The sequence below is a fragment of the Oncorhynchus clarkii genome, chromosome 4 (genome assembly GCF_045791955.1).
Source record: "Oncorhynchus clarkii lewisi isolate Uvic-CL-2024 chromosome 4, UVic_Ocla_1.0, whole genome shotgun sequence".
In the NCBI taxonomy this organism is placed as follows: Eukaryota; Metazoa; Chordata; class Actinopteri; order Salmoniformes; family Salmonidae; genus Oncorhynchus; species Oncorhynchus clarkii.
Window position 1 is genome coordinate 40583536 of NC_092150.1, and position 10695 is coordinate 40594230.

Consider the following 10695-nt stretch of genomic DNA (forward strand, 5'->3'; position numbering starts at 1 on the left):
CTTGGGCCCAGTGATGTTCTGGGCCTTACGGTCAGATGCCGAGCAGTTGCCATACCAGGCGGTGATGCCGCCTGGTATAGCCGTAAAACTTCTTGAGGATCTGGGGACCCATGCCAAATCTTTTCAGTCTCCTGAGGGGGAAGAGTTGTTGCCGTGCCCTCTTCACAACTGTCTTAGTGTGTTTGGACCATGATAGTTTGTTTGTGATATGGACACCAAAAAACTTGAACTCTACACCTGCTCCACTTCAGCCCTGTCAACGTTAATGAGGCCCTGTTCGGACCTCCTTTTCCTATTGTCCACGATCATCTCCTTGGTCTTACTGCCAGTGAGGGAGGGACTGTTGTCCTTGCACAACACTGCCAGATCTCTGACCTGTTGGTGATCAGGCCTACCATTGTTGTGTCGTCAGCAAACTTGATGGTGTTGGAGTCGTGCTTGGCCACACAGTCGTGGGTGAACAGGGAGTACAGAAGGGGCCCCAGTGTTCAGGATCAGCGTGGGGGCGATCCGTCAGGAAGTCCAAGATCTAGTTGCAGAGGGAGGTGTTTAGTCCCAGGGACCTTAGTTTAGTGATGAGCTTTGTGGGTACTATGGTATTGAACACTGAGCTGTAGTCAATGAACAGCATTCTCACATAGGTGTTCCTTTTGCCCAGGTGGGAAAGGGCAGTGTGGAGTGCGATTGAGATTGCATCATCTGTGGATCTGTTGTGGCGGTATGCGAATTGGGTCTAAGGTTTCCAACATGATGGTGTTGATGTGAGCCATGACCAGCCTTTCAAAGCACTTCATGGCTACCGATGTGAGTGCTACGGGGCAGTAATCATTTAGGCAGGTTATCTTCGCTTTCTGGGGCACAGGGAATATGGTGGTCTGTGTGAAACATGTAGGTATTACAGACAGTCAGGGGAGGTTGAAAATGGCAGAGAAGACACTTGCCTGCCAGTTGGTCAGCGCATCCTTTGAGTACATATCCTGGTAATCAGTCTGGCTCCGTGACTTTGTGAATGCCAACCTGTTTATAAGGATCGGATCCTTTTTTTCAATTTTCACCTAAAAAATGACAACACACACCGATCCCATAAAGGTTGAATGTCTTCCTCACATCGGCTACAGAGAGCGTGATCAGTCATTCGGAACAGCTGGTGCTCTCATGCATGCTTCAGTGTTGCTTGCCTCGAAGCGAGCATAAAAAGGCATTTAGCTCATCTGGAAGGCTCACTGGGCAGCTCGTGGCTGAGTTTCCCTTTATAGTCCGCATTAGTTTTCTAGCCCTACCACATCCGACGAGCATCTGACCCGGTGTCGTAGGATTCAATCTTAGTCCTGTATTGACGCTTTGCCTGTTTGAGGGCACAGTGGGATTTATTCTAAGCGTCCAGATTAGTGTCCCCCTCCTTGAAAGCGGTAGCTCTAGCCTTTAGCTCGGTGCAGATGTTGCTTCTCATCCATGGCTTCTGGTCAGGATATGTACATACGGTCACGGTGGGGACGACGTCGTCGCTGCACTTATTGATGAAGCCAGTATACTCCTCAGGCTAAACCAGGGGTTATTCTTGTGCCAAATAAAAAAAAGTTTAGATTTAACATTTACCCAGATCTATAGAAAGTAACACATTGGCCCATCACATATTAATACTATTGATAGATGTTAAAGGCCAAACATGACAGCTGTTCAATATTACAAAATATCATGTCACTAGGGGTAGTGAATCAGTGTCAATTCGCAGACTTGAAAAATTGCGGATTTTGCTAAAAATCTATAAGTATTAACAAAAACTAAATGACAGCATATATTTATTGAAGTGGCTTGATCATTTTAATCAACATCACAAAATAGCATCAAACTTACACGCGATACAACAATGTATAAAGTTTTATTTTAAAACAATTTTTTTTTTTTTTTTTTTTTTACAGGCAGTAATAAAAGAAACAACATGTAATTGTCTTTTAATGTCCAAATTCATGTTTGGGGTTTTAAACCACCCCTCTGCAGAGGGAGTGTAGCAGGGCAGCTATTGAATTTGGCGTATATGGTACGGTTCCGCTCAGTCAGGTTGTGCACAAGGTGACATTCCAAAGCTCACATGCAGCCAAGTCCGCATTTAGCCTCAGCGATATTCTAGGAAAGATCATTCTGAGGGCAGGATGCAAGTGGACATCTTGGGTCATAGTGACACAAATTCCTTCATATCAGTCCACTGCCCCAAGGGCTCAATAACAGTTGGTGTGTGTGATTAAGTATAGAAAGAGAGCACTTCTCTTTAATATATGCGCTGGGATGCAATGTGTGTAACCCAAGACTGATGACGAGGTGCAAACCTGGCTGATGTCATAGACCGAGGGACCAATCAAACTGCAGGACCTTCAGCACTCAACTCCTTAGGAGCGACCCTTCATCTTCTTGCGTGCATTCTTGCCCGGTCGTTTCTGAAGAATCACAAAACATATTAGAAAAGGAGCAAAATTACAAAATAACTACAATTTCAAATAACATAACAGGGAAAAATGTGATTAAACAATCAATTATTTTTTACTTTATTTCAAAATATGATCAATGACGTCTGTCAGTCACTTACAGTCCCTCCTTTGGAGGGGCCCCTTCCTCCTTTTCCTCCAGGTCCCGCTTTGCCTCCTTTCCCCCCCTTTCCTCCTTTCCCATGAGCCACCTTGGCACGAAACCCTGACACATCATTGTGACTGTCCTTGGTGTTCCACTTGGTTCCACTCTTCTTTCCGCCAAAGCCAAACCTCTGGTCCTTATACTTCCTCTTAGCATTGGGGCTGTCAAGTCAGATGTTTGAGTCAAGGTACAGTACACACAAATGTGTTGTAAAAAGCACTGAATACAAATTAGTATAGGTAGGTAGTGGAGAATAAGCATTGGTGCACAACATTCACATCTGTGTGTGGCGTCTTACCCTTTTTTGTTCATGGCTTTTTTATCAGGTGTTTGGCCTCCTGCTGTTTTCCCTGATCCTCCTTTAGCTGGAGCTCCTCCTTTAGCCGTCTTCTGATCTCCTTCCAGGAAGTCCAGTTTGTCAGTCATGCCTACGAGAAAGGAGGGTGTTTAAACGTCATGAATCACATTGGGCAGTTTTAGCAGATTGCTGTCAACCAGAGCCACTTAATAACAACAAGTGTGAACAAGTTGGGTCGTAGGCCACAACACATACAACTGAGGACCTACCTTTTTGATACTTCTTCACAGCATACATCATGGCCTTCTTCTCCTTCTGTCTCTTCTGAATAACCTCCACTTGCACCTACAGGACAGATTTCATATGACTACTTGTACCAAGATGACATAATAAAAAGTTACATGCCAGTGAGACCACCACTGCTGTCCTTTAAGGAAAAAAGAGATGGGAGGAGAGGATACAGACCTTCTTGCCGTACTTCCTCTGTTCTCTTAGTTTCTTGGCCTTTTCTGACTTCTCCATCATTGTCTGCTTCATGATGAGTTTCTTCCTGATCTGTGGGAAAAGACAACGGATCGCATTATTCATGACCACACCAGTGTTTCAGTGCCAGTAAAATGTCAGAATTTGCTGGACAAATGTGAGATTCAACAGCCATACCAATAGAAATCCATTTGAATGCCTCCACGTGTAAGATAATGTTTTATTAGGAGTGCCCGCTGGTGATTTATTGACACGACACCACTATGGAAGTGATTGCACTAATAATGCAAGAATGATAGGCCACCACGGGTACGTTAGCGCCTTGCATAAAGCACGTCTCCCTCTGTCCATCTGGCTAGTCAATATCTGCTGTTTCAGTGTCAATTTATTTTTTCAACTTGTGCCTTTATCCTTGTGAAAGTAGTTAGCTAGCTTGATTTGCATTTCTTACATTTTTCCTTCTTCTTTTAAACGGCCAACTACTCGACCAGACATTAGATTAGTGGAAGAGGAGGAAATCAAAATGACTTCATCATAATACTCCTTGGTGGACTTGCATGACACGTCTCACCTGTATGCATACAGTTATGTCCGTCATAGTCTCACTGGTGCAGGAAACTTTGTGGGCCAGTACCATGATACAATGCTGCTAGTTGGCAAGCGAGAGCTCAAGACAGACTGGCAGATTAGAGATTATGCAATAACAAGACAACCTGAACCAACCTCCATGCATAGCCAATGTGATTTAAAGAGGATATTGATTTTTGTCAGGATAATTTGTCAAATAATGTTTTTAAGCATTAAAAAAATTATTATATATCTGCCATAAACAGGCAATTACGGAAAAGTAAAACAACTCTTTTCATAACAGTTTTGGTGTCAGAGATTTACCCATACCTGATGCAATTAACATTCACATAGACATGGCAAGATATCTCTGGGTCTAAGGCTACGTCAGGGCATCCTACCTTCTGCATTTGCTGGTCCGACTTGGCCATCTCTGCAAAGTAGTCCTCAGGTCTCTTGGTGGCTATCTTAAGCTTCAGGAGCCGGGGCATCGCCTCCAGAACAGCGGCTTGGGCTTGGCGGTAGCTGGAGGACATCACCGTAAGAGAGGATGTGTTACAATTGCCATAGCTTAAAGAGCATAAAATTACACCAACGTCTCTCTTCAGTATGATACAAATGGATTTTTTTATTTATTTAACTTGACAAGTCAGTTAAGAACAAATTCTTAATTACAATGACTGCCTACACTCGCCAAACCCTAACCAGGACGACGCTGGGCCAATTGTGCACCGCCCTATGGGACTCCCGATCACGGCTGGTTGTGATACAGCCCGGGATCGTACCAGGGTCTGTAGTGACGGCTCTAGCACTGTGATGCTGCGTCACTCGGGAGCCCCACACCCATGTATTCAACACCCATGTATTGGGGCAATACACTCACAAGAACATCTCTCTCTGGAAGTCGTCATCCGGGTTGAGGTCTCCGCTAGCCTTGTTGTCAAGTCTGCCCTCGGACTTGGCAACGATGTCATCAGCTGGGAGATTGACCATGTCCAGCCTCTCTACCCAGGGTAGTGTGTTCTTACGGAAGTCGGCGAGGCACTGTTTCAAACCCTCCTGTACACAACCATGAAGAAAATAAGTATTAGAAAAGCCACCTGTGATTCACATACTAGACAGGGCAACACCAATTTGGGGACTTCTGGTAGATTAACAAAAATCGCAGCACGTTTTTGGACTCATTCAGCAGTTTTACCTTATTAAGTACAATACCATTGGAAACGAACGTTGAAAGTTATTTATATTCCTAAAACTTACAACAATACTAATCAAAAAAAATTTTTTAAAGACAGTGCTGCATTTTTATTATAGTGGGTCGCCAACGCAGTTAGTGTAACACTTTTGTTAATCACTAGGGTTTCTGTTAGCCAGTAATAGCCGGCTTTTGGCAACAACAACAAAAAAGCCCCTAAACAAAATAAGAACTGTCGCAGGTCAATTGTCAGGGAGAAGGGAGAAAAAGTCCCATTGCAAAATAAAGCTTTTTGGCCTATTCATTGATGGAAATACCAGTCGATTAGGAGTGTAACGGTACATACAGTGGGGCAAAAAAGTATTTAGTCAGCCACCAATTGTGCAAGTTCTCCCACTTAAAAAGAGGAGGCCTGTAATTTTCATCATAGGTACACTTCAACTACGACAGACAAAATGAGGGCGCCTTGGTTCTTCAACAGGTGACTGGCTTAAATCAGAGGGAGCGGTGGCTGTGCTAACAGTGCAGCTAACGGTGGCTTTGGAGCAGCTAGCAGTGACAAACTGCTCTGGTGCTCCCTCACGTCGTGGCTCACAATTTTTTCTCTCTCCGACTCATCTTTCTTATCTCCCTCTTCTTTGGCCCCCTCAGACAGGGTCTGGATTTTCATTTTCTACCCGCACTCTTCTCTTGATCAGAAAACAGTCCATCGCAACGGGGCGAGATGGGTGACTAGCTAGCTAGAAGTTAGCACACACCAGACACACGTCATAGGGGACACGAGCACGCAGCCAGGGATCGGATTGGAACAGAATCTCAGAGAGCTGGGACCAAAGTAACAAAGCCTACCATCAGTAACACATGCCGCCAGGGACTCAAATCCTGCAGTGCCAGATGTGTCACCCTGCTTAAGCCAGTACATGTCCAGGCCCGTCTGAAGTTTGCTAGAGAGCATTTGGATGATCCAGAAGAAGATTGGGAGAATGTCATATGATCAGATGAAACAAAAATATAACTTTTTGGTAAAAACTCAACTCGTCGTGTTTGGAGGACAAAGAATGCCGAGTTGCATCCAAAGAACACCATACCTACTGTGAAGCATGTCAGGCAGCTGTCAGGCAGTCCAGAACCCAGTTGCACAAGGTGGGGTTCAAATCCAGGGCCCGGGCTTAATGATGAACTTGAAAAGCATTCTTACATAGGTATTCCTCTTGTCCAGATGGGATAGGGCAGTGTGCAGACGATTGGATCGTCTGGGGATCTATAGGGGCGGTATGCAAATATAGGTGGGTCTAGGTGTCAGTTAAAGTGGAGGTGATATGATCCTTAACTAGCCTCTCAAAGAGGTTAAGCAATGGAATTTTTTTTTTGCCCCCACTGTATATATAAGAACAAATACTTATTTACAATGACGGCCTACCCCGGCCAAACCCTAATGACGCTGGGCCAATTGTGCATCGCCCTATGGGACTCCCAATCACGTCCGGTTGTGATACCGCCTGGAATCGAACCAGGGTCTGTAGTGATGCCTCTAGCACTGAGATGCAGTGCCTTAGACAGCTGCACCACTTGGGAGCCCCAAAACGAATCATAATCTCTATGGGGGTGCCACAGGGTTCAATTCTCGGGACGACTCTTTTCTCTGTATATATCAATGATGTCGCTCTTGCTGCGGGTGATTCTTTGATTTACTTCTACACAGACGACACCATTCTGTATACATCTGGCCCTTCTTTGGACACTGTGTTATCGAACCTCCAAACGAGCTTCAATGCCATACAACTCTCCTTCAGTGGCCTCCAACTGCTCTTAAATGCTCGTAAAATGAAATGCATGCTCTTCAACCGATTGCTGCCCGCACCCACCCGCCTAGCATCACTACTCTGGACGGTTCTGACTTAGGTATTTATAGTTGTCCACATATTCTAACTCTCCTTCCAGACTCACATTAAACCTGTTTGGGATAGGTGGAATTTTCACATTTGGATGAAAAGCGTGCCCAGAGTAAACTGCATTCTACTCAGTCTCAGTTGCTAATATATGCATATTATTAGTAGATTTGGACAGAAAACACTCTGACGTTTCTAAAACTGTTTGAATGATGCCTGTGAGTAAAACAGAACTCATATGTCAGGCAAAAACCAGAGAAAAATCCAACCAGGAAGTGGGAAATCTGAGGTTTGTAGTTTTTCAAAGCTTGGCCTATCAAAAACAGTGTCTATGGGGTCAAATTGCACTTCCCAAGGCTTCCACTAGATGTCAGACGTCTTTGGAAACTTGTTTGAGGCTTCTACTGTAAAGGAGGGGCTCATAAGGGCTCATTGAGTCAGTGGTCTGGCAGAGTGCCACATACTCGTTATGCTCGTTCACATGAGAGGTAGCCCTCGTTCCATTGCTTTTCTACAGACAACGGAATTCTCCGGTTGGAACATTATTGAAAATTTAGGTTAAAAACATCCTAAAGATTGATTCTATACATCGTTTGACATGTTTCTACAGACTCAAACAGAACTTTTGGACTTTGTCTGGACCTAGTGCTCGCGTCTCATGAAGATGGATTACTGGGCTGAACGCGCTAACAACAAGGAGGAATTTGGATTTGAACAACAAATCAAGCATTTATTGTGGAACTGGGATTCCTGGAAGTGCATCATGATGAATATCAAAGGTAAGTGAATATTTATAATGCTATTTCTGACTATTGTAGACTCCAACATGGCGGATATTTCTTTGGCTGAACGTTACTGAACGTAACGCGCCAATGTAAACTGAGATTTTTGGATATAAATATGCACTTTATCGAACAAAACATACATGTATTGTGTAACATTATGTCCTATGAGTGTCATCTGATGAAGATCAAAGGTTAGTGATTAATTGTATCTATATTTTTGCTTTTTATGACTATCTTTGGCTGGAAAAATGGCTGTGTGTGTTTTTGTGACTTGGCTCTGACCTAACATGTTGTGCTTTGGTTGTAAAGCCTTTTTGAAATCGGACACGATGGGTAGATTAACAAGAAGTTTCTTTCATTTGGTGTATTGCACTTGTTAAGCATCTCCAATCCCAAATTAAATCTAGAATCGTCTTCCTATTTCCCAACAAAGCCTCCTTCACCCATGCTGCCAAACATACCCTCGTAAAACTGCCTATCCTACCGATCCTTGACTTTGGCAATGTCATTTACAAAATAGCCTCCAACACTCTACTCAGCAAACTGGGTGTAGTGTATCACAGTGCCATCCGTTTTGTCACCAAATCCCCATATACTACCCACCACTGCGACCTGTATGCTCTCGTTGGCTGGCCCTCGCTACATATCCGTCGCCAAACCCACTGGCTCCAGGTCATCTATAAGTCTTTGCTAGGTAAAGCTCCGCCTTATCTCAGCTCACTGTTTCACCATAGCAACACACACACGTAGCACACGCTCCAGCAGGTATATCTCACTGGTCATCTCCAAAGCCAAAACCTAATTTGGCCACCTTTCCTTACAGTTCTCTGCTGCCAATGACAAACCAATTGCAAAAAATAAATAAACACATATATATTTTTTTTTTAATCACTGAAGTTGGGGACTTGTATCTCCCTCACTAACTTTAAGCGGCAGCTATCAGAGCAGCTTACCGACCGCTGCAGCTGTACACAGCCATCATCCAACCACCTACCTCATCCACATATTTGTTCTTGTTTTTCTGCTCTTTTGCACACCAGTATTTCTACTTGCACATCCTCATCTGCACATATATCACTCCAGTGTAAATTGCTAAATTGTGATTACTTCACCACTATTGGCCAATTTATTTCCTTACCTTCTTACTTAATTTCCTCACACTGTATACATGTTTTTCTATTGTGTTATTGACTGTATGTTTGTTTATCCCATGTGTAACTCCGTTGTTGTTTTTGTCACACTGTTTTGCTTTATCTTGGCCAGGTCGCAATTGTAAATGAGAACTTGTTCTCAACAGGCCTACCTGGTTAAAATAAAGGTGAAAAAAAAAAATGAATACAAACAGTGACAACGGTTGGCTGTTATCAAAGTGATACATTTGACAGTCAAATTTGTGTATTGGTGTGTGGCAAATTTTATGGAGAGTCCTACCCGAATTATTCGCGCCATTTGAGAAAGAAAATTATAGCTGCATTCTAAGTCCTGCAACCCCAAGAGTGTATGACACAAATAAAAATGTATCCGTTTAAGCAATTGATAGTGTGTAATGTTGACAAATCTCTAATAACAGTATGTAATCCCCCCCCCCCCCCCCCCCATCAGCGTGTGTAATGTAGTAAGTAACACACTGTCCACATCATGGAGTAACGTAATATAAATGAGAGTAAAACAATTCAATAACTTAATTTAGGATGATGGTAAAAATGAAGCAAACGCAGACTTTTTCAATAATCATATATCTCACTAGTTTAACCATTTAGAGAGAAAAAAATGATCCTGAACAGTTTAACCAGGCTTAACGATTATAGCCTACATAGGACGTAAGTCTTTGGAAACAATGGTGGGTTGCGCACTCACCACATTGTTGACAATCTTCTTCGGTTCTTGTGTTGTAAAGTTCAATCCAGGCTTTAACAAACCCTTTGCAAATGCATCTTGAAGCTAATGAAAAAGAAACACAGCAAATGAAAGCTTTTTATAACCTAGCTAAAGTAAAGTTATCAAAGACATCGCTAACTAACGTTAACTACTATTTAACTTCGCTAATGTTAGCTAGCTACCAAGCACGACGCTATAGAATATCCAGTTACCTCTCCGTCAGATAATTCGCTGTCATCCTCCTCAGACGTCTCACCTAATTGCTCGTCATCTTCGTTAATATCCATGGTATTTTTAACGAGAATCATTGGATACAAACAGTTATTTAATGTAAAAGCGGTGCTCACATGGAGCGGTTCACGTGGGAAGGAAGTGGCGGCTTTAACAGTCCTCCGAAAATATCTTCCGGGGAAACACTCAGCCCGAATAGATCAAAGATTCCTACGCGACGTTTCTTTTTGCAGTATTTACAGTTTTCCTGAATTACAACTCGTGGAGAAAAAAAAAAGACCAGAAGAGTCAGGACAAAAAAACATAATCAATTTATATTGATATGGGTGTATGCTTTAATCATTTATATTATTTGTTTATTATGCAATTACGCATTGTATGAATGCTTTTCCATAGTGATAGAATGTAACAATAACATTCTATTCATATTATATTATATCCCACGCCTCGGAAAAAACATAGCATGTTAGTCTCTGAATGTTTCAATGATTTAAAAATAAATAATGAATAAGGAGTTGTGAGGAATCAACCATTCCCCCCCCCCCCCCCCCCAATAAAGGTAAGTAGCTTAGTTAAATAAGAATAATTTCTTTTCAAAGTTCAATGTATGGTTCCAGGTAAGGCTATAAAAATTTGCGTATTGTAGATCAGGAGTTGTAGATGTAAATGTACAGGTCCAATAGCGCAATTTCAGATCAAAGTGAAAAGGATCAATATGGTCTTAAATAATTTAATTAGTCTCCT

The 10695-nt window shown here is 42.7% G+C and overlaps 1 protein-coding gene across 1 annotated transcript; it reads right to left on the bottom strand.

Moving 5' to 3' along the window:
• Positions 1–1782: 1782 nt before the first annotated feature.
• On the bottom strand, positions 1783–10119 carry LOC139406811 (probable rRNA-processing protein EBP2). Its single transcript, XM_071149861.1, has 9 exons — positions 9933–10119; positions 9700–9783; positions 4857–5032; positions 4375–4498; positions 3389–3478; positions 3193–3268; positions 2924–3053; positions 2582–2786; positions 1783–2432 (listed from the first exon to the last, which is right to left on the bottom strand). The coding sequence occupies exons 1-9, from the start codon at positions 10026–10028 to the stop codon at positions 2385–2387; spliced, it is 1029 nt and encodes a 342-aa protein (XP_071005962.1). The 5' UTR covers positions 10029–10119; the 3' UTR covers positions 1783–2384.
• Positions 10120–10695: the final 576 nt, after the last annotated feature.